The sequence below is a fragment of the Oncorhynchus mykiss genome, chromosome 18 (genome assembly GCF_013265735.2).
Source record: "Oncorhynchus mykiss isolate Arlee chromosome 18, USDA_OmykA_1.1, whole genome shotgun sequence".
NCBI classification, from domain to species: domain Eukaryota; kingdom Metazoa; phylum Chordata; class Actinopteri; order Salmoniformes; family Salmonidae; genus Oncorhynchus; species Oncorhynchus mykiss.
The window spans coordinates 67,421,979-67,439,478 of NC_048582.1; the positions used below are offsets into that span (position 1 = coordinate 67,421,979).

The 17,500-nt window shown below is 43.7% G+C and overlaps 1 protein-coding gene across 1 annotated transcript in view; it reads right to left on the reverse strand.

Annotated features, from left to right (window-relative positions):
* fndc5b (fibronectin type III domain containing 5b) overlaps positions 1-17,500 on the reverse strand; it is a 34,056-nt gene that overhangs the window by 14,667 nt on the left and 1,889 nt on the right. Inside the window, exons 2-3 of the mRNA XM_036953587.1 lie at positions 6,206-6,324; positions 3,923-4,121 (exon numbers count right to left, since the gene is read on the reverse strand). Of these exons, the coding sequence (XP_036809482.1) occupies positions 3,923-4,121; positions 6,206-6,324 (318 nt within the window). The remainder of the gene's footprint in view (positions 1-3,922; positions 4,122-6,205; positions 6,325-17,500) is intronic.

The following is a 17,500-nucleotide window of genomic DNA, read 5'->3' on the forward strand; positions in this document are numbered from 1 at the left end:
GGAGGATGTTATAATGTTCTGTATGGTACTGTGGTAATCTGGTGGTTTAGGAGGATGTTATAATGTATGGTACTGTGGTAATCTGGTGGATTAGGAGGATGTTATAATGTTCTGTATGGTACTGTGGTAATCTGGTGGATTAGGAGGATGTCATAATGTTCTGTATGGTACTGTTATAATCTGGTGGATTAGGAGGATGTCATAATGTTCTGTATGGTACTGTGATAATCTGGTGGATTAGGAGGATGTCATAATGTTCTGTATGGTACTGTGATAATCTGGTGGATTAGGAGGATGTCATAATGTTCTATATGGTACTGTGATAATCTGGTGGTTTAGGAGGATGTTATAATGTTCTGTATGGTACTGTGATAATCTGGTGAATTAGGAGGATGTTATAATGTTCTGTATGGTACTGTGGTAATCTGGTGGTTTAGGAGGATGTTATAATGTATGGTACTGTGGTAATCTGGTGGATTAGGAGGATGTTATAATGTTCTGTATGGTACTGTGGTAATCTGGTGGATTAGGAGGATGTCATAATGTTCTGTATGGTACTGTGGTAATCTGGTGGATTAGAAGGATGTCATAATGTTCTGTATGGTACTGTGATAATCTGGTGGATTAGGAGGATGTCATAATGTTCTGTATGGTACTGTGATAATCTGGTGGTTTAGGAGGATGTTATAATGTTCTGTATGGTACTGTGGTAATCTGGTGGATTAGGAGGATGTCATAATGTTCTGTATGGTACTGTGGTAATCTGGTGGATTAGGAGGATGTCATAATGTTCTGTATGGTACTGTGGTAATCTGGTGGATTAGGAGGATGTCATAATGTTCTGTATGGTACTGTGGTAATCTGGTGGATTAGGAGGATGTTATAATGTTCTGTATGGTACTGTGATAATCTGGTGGATTAGGAGGATGTTATAATGTTCTGTATGGTACTGTGGTAATCTGGTGGATTAGGAGGATGTCATAATGTTCTGTATGGTACTGTGGTAATCTGGTGGTTTAGGAGGATGTCATAATGTTCTGTATGGTACTGTGGTAATCTGGTGGTTTAGGAGGATGTCATAATGTTCTGTATGGTACTGTGGTAATCTGGTGGTTTAGGAGGATGTCATAATGTTCTGTATGGTACTGTGGTAATCTGGTGGTTTAGGAGGATGTCATAATGTTCTGTATGGTACTGTGATAACCTGGTGGTTTAGAAGGATGTCATAATGTTCTGTATGGTACTGTGGTAATCTGGTGGTTTAGGAGGATGTCATAATGTTCTGTATGGTACTGTGGTAATCTGGTGGATTAGGAGGATGTTATAACGTTCTGTATGGTACTGTGGTAATCTGGTGGATTAGAAGGATGTTATAATGTTCTGTATGGTACTGTGATAATCTGGTGGATTAGAAGGATGTCATAATGTTCTGTATGGTACTGTGATAATCTGGTGGATTAGGAGGATGTTATAATGTTCTGTATGGTACTGTGGTAATCTTGTGGTTTAGGAGGATGTCATAATGTTCTGTATGGTACTGTGGTAATCTGGTGGTTTAGGAGGATGTTATAATGTTCTGTATGGTACTGTGGTAATCTGGTGGATTAGGAGGATGTCATAATGTTCTGTATGGTACTGTGATAATCTGGTGGATTAGAAGGATGTTATAATGTTCTGTATGGTACTGTGATAATCTGGTGGATTAGGAGGATGTCATAATGTTCTGTATGGTACTGTGATAATCTGGTGGATTAGAAGGATGTTATAATGTTCTGTATGGTACTGTGATAATCTGGTGGTTTAGGAGGATGTTATAATGTTCTGTATGGTACTGTGGTAATCTGGTGGATTAGAAGGATGTCATAATGTTCTGTATGGTACTGTGGTAATCTGGTGGTTTAGGAGGATGTTATAATGTTCTGTATGGTACTGTGATAACCTGGTGGTTTAGAAGGATGTTATAATGTTCTGTATGGTACTGTGATAATCTGGTGGATTAGGAGGATGTCATAATGTTCTGTATGGTACTGTGATAATCTGGTGGATTAGGAGGATGTCATAATGTTCTGTATGGTACTGTGATAATCTGGTGGATTAGAAGGATGTCATAATGTTCTGTATGGTACTGTGATAATCTGGTGGATTAAGAGGATGTTATAATGTTCTGTATGGTACTGTGGTAATCTGGTGGTTTAGGAGGATGTCATAATGTTCTGTATGGTACTGTGGTAATCTGGTGGTTTAGGAGGATGTCATAATGTTCTGTATGGTACTGTGATAATCTGGTGGATTAGGAGGATGTCATAATGTTCTGTATGGTACTGTGATAATCTGGTGGATTAGGAGGATGTTATAACGTTCTGTATGGTACTGTGATAATCTGGTGGATTAGGAGGATGTCATAATGTTCTGTATGGTACTGTGGTAATCTGGTGGTTTAGGAGGATGTCATAATGTTCTGTATGGTACTGTGATAATCTGGTGGATTAGGAGGATGTCATAATGTTCTGTATGGTACTGTGATAATCTGGTGGATTAGAAGGATGTTATAATGTTCTGTATGGTACTGTGATAATCTGGTGGATTAGGAGGATGTTATAATGTTCTGTATGGTACTGTGGTAATCTGGTGGTTTAGGAGGATGTCATAATGTTCTGTATGGTACTGTGATAATCTGGTGGATTAGGAGGATGTTATAATGTTCTGTATGGTACTGTGGTAATCTGGTGGATTAGGAGGATGTCATAATGTTCTGTATGGTACTGTGATAATCTGGTGGATTAGAAGGATGTTATAATGTTCTGTATGGTACTGTGATAATCTGGTGGATTAGGAGGATGTTATAATGTTCTGTATGGTACTGTGGTAATCTGGTGGTTTAGGAGGATGTCATAATGTTCTGTATGGTACTGTGATAATCTGGTGGATTAGGAGGATGTTATAATGTTCTGTATGGTACTGTGATAATCTGGTGGATTAGGAGGATGTCATAATGTTCTGTATGGTACTGTGATAATCTGGTGGATTAGGAGGATGTTATAATGTTCTGTATGGTACTGTGGTAATCTGGTGGTTTAGGAGGATGTCATAATGTTCTGTATGGTACTGTGGTAATCTGGTGGTTTAGGAGGATGTTATAATGTTCTGTATGGTACTGTGATAATCTGGTGGATTAGGAGGATGTCATAATGTTCTGTATGGTACTGTTATAATCTGGTGGTTTAGGAGGATGTTATAATGTTCTGTATGGTACTGTGATAATCTGGTGGTTTAGGAGGATGTTATAATGTTCTGTATGGTACTGTGATAATCTGGTGGATTAGGAGGATGTCATAATGTTCTGTATGGTACTGTGATAATCTGCTCCTTCACGACTGATTCTCAATTGTTTTGTATTTTATTTTGATTTCTTCAGAACATTTCTCAATAGTACGAATAACGTCCTTTAAACGTTGAAACAAGATGATAAAAATAAGGTTATCTAAATGTAACCGTGGCACCTAGTATTTTACAATCCCTAATGTTTTCCCAACATCCCCAGTGTAATCTGTTTATCCGCGGTGTGATGTAAGGGCTGATGTCTTTCTCTCCTCTGTGTGTATCTGGGTCGCTGAGAGAGGAGGTGGTCAAACTGGAAGTTGCTCTAGTTAACAGCTTTAGCATTACAAATGGGAATTACATTTTTGGGGTGGGGGGGGGGGGGGGGTCTGGCAAAGAACAGCCAGGCGTTTCTACTCTGTATTAAAACGGTACAATAGCCAGGACATTTTAACAGGACATTTTAACAGGACATTGTATAAGGTGTTGTATGAAGCTGGAACCCCGTTGTGAGAAAACGAGAAAAAAATATCATTTTTTTGATTGTGTGTGTGTGCATGTGTGTTTGAAAGACAAAACGAGTGTGTGTGTGTGTGTTACCTACCTGGGCCTGTGGAGGCCAGTTTCTCAGACTCTCTGGGAGTTCTGAAGCTGACCGGGTCACTGGGAGGACTGCTGCCTCCCATGCTGATGCTCTGGACATGGACAATGTACTCTGTGTCCTCCTCCAAGTCCCACAATGCACAGGAGCGCGTGGTCGTGTTTACTTCCTGGATGTACCGCAGCATGCGCACATCCTTCTTCTGTAACCAATGACAGCAGGAGGTGTTTGGGTTACATTTAGGGCCGTAACCACAAGGATACAGACCAAGATATCAGATATCTAACCTGCCCTATCCACTGCCCTATCCCACTGCCCTATCCCACTGCCCTATCCACTGACCTATCCCACTGACCTATCCCACTGCCTTATCCACTGACCTATCCACTGCCCTATCCCACTGCCCTATCCACTGCCCTATCCCACTGCCCTATCCCACTGCCCTATCCACTGCCCTATCCACTGACCTATCCCACTGCCCTATCCCACTGCCCTATCCACTGACCTATCCACTGACCTATCCCACTGCCCTATCCCACTGACCTATCCCACTGACCTATCCCACTGCCCTATCCACTGACCTATCCCACTGACCTATCCCACTGCCCTATCCACTGACCTATCCACTGCCCTATCCCACTGCCCTATCCACTGACCTATCCCACTGACCTATCCCACTGCCTTATCCACTGACCTATCCACTGACCTATCCACTGACCTATCCACTGACCTATCCACTGCCCTATCCCACTGACCTATCCCACTGCCCTATCCACTGACCTATCCACTGACCTATCCACTGACCTATCCACTGCCCTATCCCACTGACCTATCCCACTGCCCTATCCCACTGCCCTATCCACTGCCCTATCCCACTGACCTATCCCACTGACCTATCCACTGACCTATCCCACTGACCTATCCCACTGACCTATCCCACTGACCTATCCCACTGCCCTATCCACTGACCTATCCCACTGCCCTATCCCACTGCCCTATCCCACTGCCTTATCCACTGACCTATCCCACTGCCCTATCCACTGACCTATCCCACTGACCTATCCCACTGACCTATCCCACTGCCCTATCCCACTGCCCTATCCCACTGCCTTATCCACTGACCTATCCCACTGCCCTATCCACTGCCCTATCCAATTACCTATCTCACTTAGACAAAGCCTACTGCCTCTCTATATTGGCCCACTGTATTGGCCCACAGTATTGGCCCACTGTATTGGCCCACTGTATTGGCCCACTGTATTGGCCCACAGTATTGGCCCACTGTATTGGCCCACTGTATTGGCCCACTGTATTGGCCCACTGTATTGGCCCACTGTATTGGCCCACAGTATTGGCCCACTTCCCTAGCCCACTCACTGTACTGGCCCACTGCCACTGTATTGGCCCACTTCCCTAGCCCACTCACTATACTGGCCCACTGTATTGGCCCACTTCCCTAGCCCACTCACTGTACTGGCCCACTGTATTGGCCCACTTCCCTAGCCCACTCACTGTATTGGCCCACTGTATTGGACCACTGCCCTAGCCCACTGTATTGTCCACTGTCCTAGCCCACTGTCCTGGCCCACTGTCCTAGCCCACTGTCCTAGCCCACTGTCCTGGCCCACTGTCCTAGCCTACTGTCCTGGCCCACTGTCCTGGCCCTCTGTTCTAGCCCACTGTCCTAGTTCACTGCATTGGTCCACTCTCTTAGCCCTCTGTCCTGGCCCACTGTCCTGGCCCACTGTATTGGTCCACGGTATTGGTCCACTGTCCTGGCCCACTGTCCTAGCCCACTGTATTGGCCCACTGTCCTGGCCCCCTGTTCTAGCCCACTGTCCTAGTTCACTGCATTGGTCCACTCTCTTAGCCCACTGTCCTGGCCCACTGTCCTGGCCCACTGTATTGGTCCACTGTCTTAGCCCACTGTCCTGGCCCACTGTTTTGGCCCACTGTCCTGGCCCACTGTATTGGTCCACTGTCTTAGCCCACTGTCTTAGCCCACTGTCCTGGCCCACTGTATTGGCCCACTGTCCTGGCCCACTGTATTGGTCCACTCTCCTAGCCCACTCACCTGGCCCACTGTATTGGCCCACAGAGACAAAGCTGAGGCATCAGCTCTGGTAGCAAACATGAGTTTTCTGTCTCTCAGAATCAGACAAGGTCAGTCATCACACAATTGTAGTTCAACTCTCCAACTCCCGACTTAATCCAACACACAAACACAAACTCGCAGACGTGCACTCACAGTCAGACGGAGACACACAAACACACACACTCCCCTACCTGTTGTGTGACGGCAAATCCGATGACAGGATCTCCCTCCAGTATCTCCCATGTGACTATGGCTGTGTTCGCCTCCAGCTCCCTGATCGTCACATTGACAGGAGCCGACAGAGTTGAGTCTATACACACACAGACACACACACACACACACACACACACGGGCGCACAGAGACACACATGCAAATACATGCGCACACACATCACAGGAGAGGTGAGAAAGTGTCTAGGTAGAAAAACAGACAGACAGACGGACATCACAGGAGAGGTGTGAAAGTGTGTGACACACGGACAGAACCAACAGGACAGAAGGTGAGAAGGGTCCTAATGTGTCTTTACTCCTGGTTTGACATCACACACCTTTCTGCTCATAGCAACCTGTCATAGCAACCTGTCACCTGCTCTTTCTCAGTGGGGGAAGAGGTAGCGTTAAAGGTCATAGCAACCTGTCATAGCAACCTGTCATAGCAACCTGTCATAGCAACCTTTCGGTGGGAGAAGAGGTAATGTTAAAGGTCATAGCAACCTGTCATGGCAATCTGTCAATGCAACCTGTCAGTGGGAGAAGAGGTAACGTTAAAGGTCATAGCAACCTGTCATAGCAACCTGTCATAGCAACCTGTCATAGTAACCTGTCAGTGGGAGAAGAGGAGCCAGGTAATGTTATTGTATTTATATATCTCATTTGTATGTGTCTGTTATCTGTTCTATTTTAACTGTTGGGGAGATGGGTAAATAAGAATTTGTTGTTAACTGACTTGCCTAGTTAAATAAAGAGGGATATTGTTCAACTGTCTTGACTCACGTCCTCTTTTAATTTGTCTGAGGATAGAAGGATAACTGAATGATATATTTTACTCTCCTTTCTCTCTCCTCTCTTTCCCTCTCGCTCCCTCTCTCCTCTCTGCTGTCTCTCTCTTCTTTCTCTCTCCTCTCTCCGTCTCTCTTCTCTCTCCTCTTTCTCCTCTCTCCTCCCTCTTCTCTCTCTCTCTCTCTCCTCTCTGCTATCTCTCTTCTTTCTCTCTCCTCTCTCCATCTCTCTTCTCTCTCCTCTTTCTCCTTTCTCTTCTCTCTCACCCTTTCAACTCTCTCTCCTCTAACTAGCTCTCCTCTCTTTCTCTCTCTCTCCTCTCTTTCCTCTAACTGTCTCTCCTCTCTCTCTTTCACACACAAACACTCATTCACATGCACCGATTATCTTGGATTCTCTGATGCTCTGATGCTCTGATTCTTTGATTCTCTGATTCTCTGATTCTTTGATTCTCTGATTCTCTGATTCTTTGATCCTCTGATTCTCTGATTATTTGATCCTCTGATCCTCTGATTCTTTGATCCTCTGATTCTCTGATTCTTTGATCCTCTGATTCATTGATCCTCTGATTCTCTGATTCTTTGATCCTCTGATCCTCTGATTCATTAATCCTTTGATCCTCTGATTCTTTGATCCTCTGATTAAAGCTCCGCTTTCCTCTCAGCCTGTTAGTTCTGTTGAGATGGCCTTAAAGCTCTGCTTTCCTCTCAATGCTGAGAGAGAGAGAGGGAGAGACCGAGAGAGAGAGAGAGAGAGAGAGGCTCAGTGAGCACAGCCTTGCCATTGAAAAGAGTAGACAGGAAAACCTGCCTCCCTGTAGAGCAGAGGGTTAGGGTTAGGGGTTAGGATTAGGGTTAGGGTTAGGGTCAGGGTCAGGGGTTAGGGTTAGGGTCAGTGGTATTCAAAGTTGGGTTTGCGAAGTGGGAACTGCAGTGGGGTCGTCAAAATGTAAACAATTGAAATATATGGGACTATATTAAACAAACATTATTTGAAAGATTTCAATGAGTAAATGTATTTATTGGTTTCTTTTCATTTTGATTAGAGAAGAAAATGTAATTAAATCAAAGTTTATTTGTCATGTGCCCCAATACAACAGGTTTCACCCTTATTTCGCCTTACAGTGAAATTATTACTTACAGGTCCTAACCAACAGTGCAATTTTGAAGTAAAAAAAATGTAATGAACTGAAGGTTATTTAGATTATAACCTTTAGATTATTTAGATTTTTTTTAAATGTACCGATGTTGAACCTCTGTGTGTCATTAGAGTTGGGTTGGGATCGCAATAAGTTATTGGAGAAAAATGGTGTCCCCAGAAACTCTGGTGGAAGAAAAAAAATGGTGTCCCTGCTGAAAATGTTTGAACTGCCTGATGGGAACTGCCTGAGAGGAACTGATTTAGGGGAACTGCCTGAGAGGAACTGCTTTAGGGGAACTGCCTGAGAGGAACTGCTTTAGGGGAACTGCCTGAGAGGAACTGATTTAGGGGAACTGCCTGATGGGAACTGCCTGAGAGGAACTGCCTGAGAGGAACTGCTTTAGAGGAACTGCTTTAGAGGAACTGCCTGAGAGGAACTGCCTGAGATGAACTGCCTGAGAGGAACTGCTTTAGAGGAACTGCCTGAGAGGAACTGCCTGAGAGGAACTGCTTTAGAGGAACTGCTTTAGTGGAACTGCCTTAGAGGAACTGCTTTAGAGGAACTGCCTGAGAGGAACTGCCTGAGAGGAACTGATTTAGAGGAACTGCCTGAGAGGAACTGCTTTAGAGGAACTGCTTTAGAGGAACTGCTTTAGAGGAACTGCCTGAGAGGAACTGCCTGAGAGGAATTGCTTTAGAGGAACTGCTTTAGAGGAACTGCTTTAGAGGAACTGCCTTAGAGGAACTGCTTTAGAGGAACTGCCTGAGAGGAACTGCCTGAGAGGAACTGCCTGAGAGGAACTGCCTGAGAGGAAGTGCCTGAGAGGAACTGCTTTAGAGGAACTGCCTGAGAGGAACTGCCTTAGAGGAACTGCTTTAGAGGAAGTGTTTTAGAGGAAAGGATTTTCAACAACTGCACCGCAGCAGAACCCGAGACATAGCAGCATTTCCAGACAAAAATATAAAACAAATGCAGAGTGTCATTTCCCCAAATTTGAAACCCTTATTCAAGGTTTCAAAGACCTCTTTTGATGAGAATAGGCTACCCGTCCTGTTCAGGGAAGACACAGAGAGCTGTGGGTTGGCAGCGCACTACATTGCTGCCTGACATAAAATGAGGGACAGTGTCAGACAGACCGACCAACCTGAACATATCCGCTATGCTTATTGTTATTGTTCAATGTATGGTTATTTTGACCCTTGGTTATTGTTGTTACGGATTGTCCCATTGACACATTTTTATTATGTTAATATTGTAAATTAATAACTTAATTTCCAAAGTAAACTTTGGCAAAATATACAGTACCAGTCAAAAGTTTGGACACACCTACTGTTTCAAGGGTTTTTCATTATTTCCTATATTGTAGAATAATAGTGAAGACATCAAAACTATGAAATAACCCATATGGAATAACGTAGTAACCAAAAAAGTGTTAAACAAATCAAAATATATTTTATATCTGAGATTCTTCAATGTAGCCACCTTTTGCCTTGATGACAGTTTTGAACACTCTTGACATTCTCTCAACCAGCTTCATGAGGTTGAGTCACCTGGAATGCATTTCAATTAACCGGTGTGCCTTTTTAAAAGTACATTTGTAGAATTGATTTCCTTTCTTAATGCATTTGAGCCAATCACTTGTGTTGTGACAAGGTAGGGATGGTACACAGAAGATAGTCCTGTTTGATAAAAGAACAAGTCCATATTATGGCAAGAACAGCTCAAATAAGCAAAGAGAAACGACAGTCCATCATTACTAGAAGACATGAAGGTCAGTCAATGCTGAACATTTCAAGAACTTTGAAAGTTTCTTCAAGTGGAGTCACAAAAAACCATCAAGAGCCACGATGAAACTGTCTCTCATGAGGACCGCCACAGGAAAGGAAGGCCCAGAGTTACCTCTGCTGCAGAGGATAAGTTCATTAGAGTTAACTGTCTCTCATGAGGACCTGTCACAGGAAAGGAAGACCCAGAGTTACCTCTGCTGCAGAGGATAAGTTCATTAGAGTTAACTGTCTCTCATGAGGACCTGCCACAGGAAAGGAAGACCCAGAGTTACCTCTGATGCAGAGGATTAGTTCATTATAGTTACCAGCCTTAGAAATTGCAGCCCAACATTAATGCTTCACAGAGTTCAAGCAACAGATACATCTCAACATCAACTGTTCAGAGGAGACTGTGTGAATCAGGCCTTCATGATCGAATTGCTGCAAAGAAACCACTACTAACTGACACCAATAAGAAGAAGAGACTAACTTAGAGTAGATTTCTTTGACCTGATTTACATTAGTATTCAGACCCTTTACTCAGTTCTTTGTTGAAGCACCTTTGGCAGCGATAACAACCTTGAGTCTTCTTGGGTATGACGCTACAAACTTGGCACACCTGTATTTGGGGAGTTTCTCCCATTTTTCTCTGCATAGTCCGGATTGATTGAGTTTGGCCAGCTCTAGGACGAGTATTGGGTGTTCCAAACGTCTTCCATTTAAGAATGATGGAGGCCACTGTGTTCTTGGGGACCTACAATACTGTAGAATTTTTGTTGGTACCTTTCCCCAGATCTGTGCCTCGACACAACCCTGTTCTGGAGCTCAATGGACAATTCCTTCGACCTCATGACTTGGTTTTTTCTCTGACTTGTACTGTCAACTATGGGATCTTATATAGACAGGTGTGTGCCTTTCGAAATCATGTCCAATCAATTGAATTTACCACAGGTGGACTCTAATCAAGTTGTAGAAACATCTGAAGGATGGTCAATGGAAACAGGATGCACCTGAGCTCAATTTCAAGTCTCATAGCAAAGGGTCTGAATACTTGTCTATTCAAAAACATTTTTAACACTAATCTGCAAAAATGTAAAAAAAATTAAAAAAAATGTTTTTGCTTTGTCATTATGTGGTATTGGTGTAGATTGAAAGGGGGGAAAAAACGATGTAATCAATTTTAGAATAAGGCTTTAACGTAACAAATGTGGAAAATGTCAAGGGGTCTGAATGTTTTCCGAACGCACTTTACATTTTACGTGTATTTTAAATTAGTTATTGTTTGTTTGTTTTTAGTCCCAGTCTTCAGCTACCCTTAACCCCTCCTATCTATCTCTGAACACCATCCAGTCCCATCCTTCAGCTACCCTTAACCCCTCCTATCTATCTCTGAACACCATCCAGTCCCATCCTTCAGCTACCCTTAACCCCTCCTATCTATCTCTGAACACAATCCAGTCCCATCCTTCAGCTACCCTTAACCCCTCCTATCTATCTCTGAACACCATCCAGTCCCATCCTTCAGCTACCCTTAACCCCTCCTATCTATCTCTGAACACCATCCAGTCCCATCCTTCAGCTACCCTTAACCCCTCCTATCTATCTCTGAACACCATCCAGTCCCATCCTTCAGCTACCCTTAACCCCTCCTATCTATCTCTGAACACCATCCAGTCCCATCCTTCAGCTACCCTTAACCCCTCCTATCTATCTCTGAACACCATCCAGTCCCATCCTTCAACTACCCTTAACCCCTCCTATCTATCTCTGAACACCATCCAGTCCCATCCTTCACCTACCCTTAACCCTTCCTATCTATCTCTGAACACCATCCAGTCCCATCCTTCAGCTACCCTTAACCCCTCCAATCTATCTCTGAACAACATCCAGTCCCATCCTTCAGCTACCCTTAACCCCTCCTATCTATCTCTGAACACCATCCAGTTCCATCCTTCAACTATCCTTAACCCCTCTCATCTATCTCTGAACACCATCCAGTCCCATCCTTCAGCTACCCTTAACCCCTCCTCTCAATCTCTGAACACTATCCAGTCCCATCCTTCAGCTACCCTTAACCCCTCCTATCTATCTCTGAACACCATCCAGTCCCATCCTTCAGCTACCCTTAACCCCTCCTATCTATCTCTGAACACCATCCAGTCCCATCCTTCAGCTACCCTTAACCCCTCCTATCTATCCCTGAACACCATCCAGTCCCATCCTTCAGCTACCCTTAACCCCTCCTATCTATCTCTGAACACCATCCAGTCCCATCCTTCAGCTACCCTTAACCCCTCCTATCTATCTCTGAACATCATCCAGGTTTGATTGCTGTTTGCCATATATTATTTCTGCAGAAATATTAATAATAAAAATAAAAAAAATATTTAAAAAAAAATATTTCTATTTTCTATTTCTATATTATTTCTGCTCTGATGTTTCGCAAAAGTTCTGAATAATTATATTCACCGTAGGTTCTACAGATTGTAAATTTAAGATTAAACCTTTTTGCTATTAGTATTATTATATTATTGATCGATTGGCTATGACCTTTTCAAATCACCCAGCAGGGCTCCAGGATCATTTATTAATTATTCCTAAACCTGCGACCAAAAACAAGCTACATATGGACAATACCAAAACAAATGATCTAATGATTCTGTCTCTTCATAGCAAAATCTGGAGAGCTGGGAAGGTTGTAATAATTTGGGAATAAGTTTTGGGAATAATTTTTTATAATAATTTATATTGAAACATTTGAAGTTTTGACTCCGGACAAATTTTGTGCATCAGTTCATAAACGGTAGATGTAAAATTGCGCGACTAAGATCTCCTCTACAAAAACGTCAGAATTAATGACAGATTTCTTGAGTTATACCGTATTAATTCTGACTATTTTGAGGAAGTGTACCGTCGTGGCCAAAAGTTCTGAGAATGACACAAATAATAATTTTCACAAAGTTTGCTGCTTCAGTGTCTTTAGATATTTTTGTCAGATGTTACTATGGAATACTGAAGTATAATTACAAGCATTTCATAAGTGTCAAAGGCTTTTATTGACAATTTTATGAAGTTGATGCAGAGTCAATATTTGCAGTGTTGACCCTTCTTTTTCAAGACCTCTGCAATCCGCCCTGGCATGCTGTCCAATTAACTTCTGGGCCACATCCTGACTGATGGCAGCCCATTCTTGCATAATCAATGCTTGGAGTTTGTCGGAATTTGTGGGTTTTTGTTTGTCCACCCACCTCTTGAGGATTGACCACAAGTTCTCAATGGGATAAAGGTCTGGGGAGTTTCCTGGCCATGGACCCAAAATAACAATGTTTTGTTCCCCGAGCCACTTAGTTATCACTTTTGATTTATGGCAAGGTGCTCCATCATGCTGGAAAAGGCATTGTTCATCACCAAACTGTTCCTGGATGGTTGGGAGAAGTTGCTCTCGGAGGATGTGTTGGTACCATTCTTTATTCATGGCTGTGTTCTTAGGCAAAACTGTGAGTAAGCCCACTCCCTTGGCTGAGAAGCAACCCCACATATGAATGGTCTCAGGATGCTTTACTGTTGGCATGACACAGGACTGATGGTAGCGCTCACCTTGTCTTCTCCGGACAAGCTTTTTTCCGGATGCCCCAAACAATCGGAAAGTGGAATCATCAGAGAAAATGACTTTACCCCAGTCCTCAGCAGTCCAATCCCTTTTGCAGAATATCAGTCTGTCCCTGATGTTTTGCCTGGAGAGAAGTGGCTTCTTTGCTGCCCTTCTTGACACCAGGCCATCCTCCAAAAGTCTTTGCCTCATTGTGCATGCAGATGTACTCACACCTGCCTGTTGCCATTCCTGAGGTGGTGTGGTGCCCCGATCCCACGTCTGAATCAACTTTAGGACACGGTCCTGGCGCTTGCTGGACTTTCTTGGGCTCCCTGAAGCCTTTTTCACAACAATTGACAAGCTCTCCTTGAAGTTCTTGATGATCCAATAAATGGTTGATTTAGGTGCAATCTTACCGGCAGCAATATCTTTGCAATATCCTTGCCTGTGAAGCCCTATTTGTGATAAGCAATGATGACGGCACGTGTTTCCTTGCAGGTAACCATGTTTGACAGAGGAAGAAAATGATTCCACGCACCACCCTCCTTTTGAAGCTTCCAGTCCGTTATTCGAACTCAATCAGCATGACAGAGTGATCTCCAGCCTGGTACTCATCAACACTCACACCTGTGTTAAAGAGAGAATAACTGACATGATGTCAGCTGGCCCTTTTGTGGCAGTGCTGAAATGCAGTGGAAATGTTTTTGGGGGATTCAGTTCATTTGCATGGCAAAGGGGGACTTTGCAATTATTTGTAATTCATCTGATCTCTCTTCGTAACATTCTGGAGTATATGCAAATCGCCATCATACAAACTGAGGCAGCAGACTTTGTGAAAATTAATATTTGTGTCATTCTCAAAACATTTGGCCACGACTATATACTGGGTAGGGCGTCTCAAGATGGACAAACAGTACTATTGCCACTTTATTATCGTTTTTCAAGTGAAGGTCTTTAAAGGGAATATGCAAGCACACTCGTTCGGCTTGCCTAGCCTAGTTTGGCTAGTGCCGGCCAAACCGGCATTAGGCAAAGTATGCCAATATCTTCTGCATTAATGCCAGAATGAATGGGTCCAAGCCATACTGCTCGCTTAACCCGGAAGCCAGCCACACCAATGTGTTGGAGGAAACACTGTACAACTGGCGATCGTGTTAGCGGCGTGAATGCGCCAAGACCGCCACAGGAGTTGCTAAAGCACAATGGGACAAGGATATCCCGGGCCGGCCAAACCCTCCCGTTACCCGGACGACGCTGGGCCAATTGTGCGCCGCCTCATGGGTCTCCCGGTCGCGGCAGGCTGCGACACAGCCCGGGATTGAACCCGGATCTGTAGTGATGCCTCAAGCACTGCGAAGCAGACCTCTGTACCACTCGGGAGGCCAACCTACACTTTAAAAGAAAGAGCTATTGAAGATTGTAAGTTTAAACAAAGTTTTATTTAATTTTTTTAAAGCTGTGGATTTTTGTCAATCCTTCCCTGATACAGAATATATTGTTTTCGTGGTCATGGCACGCTTTGTGTAAGAGCTATTGGTATGCATTTATGGATGAGAACGTGAACATGCCATTTTGGGATTACCTGCTTTGCCTACGCCAACAGCCTTAATTAAAGGCTAGCATATTAATATTAATACCCCAGTATATGAATTAACATCTAACTTACACATCTCTATCTTGACTTCTCTCTCCTTAAGCAAATCATGCATCTCCGCTGGCATCTCCTCTCTCTCTCTCTCTCTTTCCATCATCTCTGTATTGCCCTAATAGCTCTTGAACCAGTAGCAGGTTGACATTTATTGTCCTTGAGGCAGAACTGAGCACTTCCCCCTTGGACAAGTCTGCTGCAAAGTCAAAATCGGCTCTATATTCATGAAAACTGGTTCGCAGGTTAGCAGTGTGGTTAAGGTTTAAAATAAATCAGATTTGATGACTTTGGGTCTGTGCCAGCTAGTGACGGCTCTGCAGAGCAAGATTCACAATGAAAAGCGCTAACCTGTGCCCCAGTAGCCTAGCCCAATGCGTGTCCCAGAAGTAGCAATATAGTTCTCCCTGTGCCCCATGTTTATGTTTACGTCAGAATACCCAATGTTAGAACATTTCAAAGGAAATGTCTGAATTAAACTAGAATGTTTTCCTATCGGTCTAATTTGCATAAACATTGTGATTGGTTGAAACTGTAGCTGCAAGGGTTATCGAATGTTATCGAGTTCATTTAAAGTTCATATTTGAAGAAAGACCAGTCTCTTTGGCAAATGACAGGCGTGTAATAGCTGATCAGAGATGGCAACCGTGGCTAGAGAACAACAAGCACCAAGTTAAAGCACCGCTGGCCTGCAGATTTTATATCTGCTGTCTGGGCACTTTCTTTCTGCCGTTGGTTTGTCTTAGCTTGATGTAGGAGGCACGCACACAGTCACACGCAGAGCTCACACACACGCACACAGTCACACGCAGAGCACACACACACACACACAGTCACACGCAGAGCACACACACACACACACAGTCACAGTCACACGCAGAGCTCACACACACACACACAGTCACACGCAGTGCTCACACACACACACACACAGTCACACGCAGTGCTCACACACACACACAGTCACAGAGACACACACACACACAGAGACACACACACAAACACACAGTCACAGACACACACACACACACACACAGTCACACACACACACACACACACACACACAGTCACACACACACACACACACACACACACACACACACACACACACAGTCACACACACACACACACACACACTGTATGGAACCGTCTCTTTCCTTGTCTCCTCTTCCTTTCCTTGTCTCCTCTTCCTTTCCTTGTCTCCTCTTCCTTTCCTTGTCTCCTCTTCCTTTCCTTGTCTCCTCTTCCTTTCCTTGTCTCCTCTTCCTTTCCTTCTCTCCTCTTCCTTTCCTTCTCTCCTCTTCCTTTCCTTGTCTCCTCTTCCTTTCCTTGTCTCCTCTTCCTTTCCTTCTCTCCTCTTCCTTTCCTTGTCTCCTCTTCCTTTCCTTGTCTCCTCTTCCTTTCCTTGTCTCCTCTTCATTTCCTTGTCTCCTCTTCCTTTCCTTGTCTCCTCTTCCTTTCCTTGTCTCCTCTTCCTTTCCTTGACTCCTCTTCCTTTCCTTGTCTCCTCTTCCTTTCCTTGTCTACTCTTCCTTTCCTTGTCTCCTCTTCCTTTTCTTCATTCCCACCGATCTGCATGACTGTCAGCAATACAAATCAATCCTGTTGTTTCACTTATGTAAGTGCTGATGAGGAAAGGGAGCATTTTAAGAGTACTTGGATGTAGCCTTGGCAATTGACTATTGACCCTGTGGGTGTCTCTCAATACTCTAAATAGTCATACCTCTTGCCAGTGCAAATGAAAGAAAGGAGACAAGGGACTGGGAAAGGAGGAAAGGAAGCCACTTTTGGATAGTGAGATCCACCCACCATTGTTGCAATTTTTGGCATTAGTGTCCTGTGTGAATGACTATCCCACTGGGCACAGACGTCAATCCAACGTCTATTCCAAGTTGGTGCAACGTAATTTCATTAAAATGACATGGAAACAACATTGATTCAACCAGTGTGTGTGCCTGGGTATGTTTCCCAAACCAGCTCATTTATCAGTCTCTTGCTGAAAGAGCAGAACTAAGAGGTTAGAATAAACACGAGATTACTTTACGGGTGAAGTACGTTCAACAATACTGTACGCTCAACAATACTGTACTGTCAACAATACTGTACGGTCAACAATACTGTACGCTCAACAATACTGTACGGTCAACAATACTGTACGCTCAACAATACTGTACGCTCAACAATACTGTACAGTCATCAATACTGTACGCTCAACAATACTGTACGGTCATCAATACTGTACGCTCAACAATACTGTACGCTCAACAATACTGTACTGTCAACATTACTGTACGCTCAACAATACTGTACTGTCAACAATACTGTACACTCAACAATACTGTA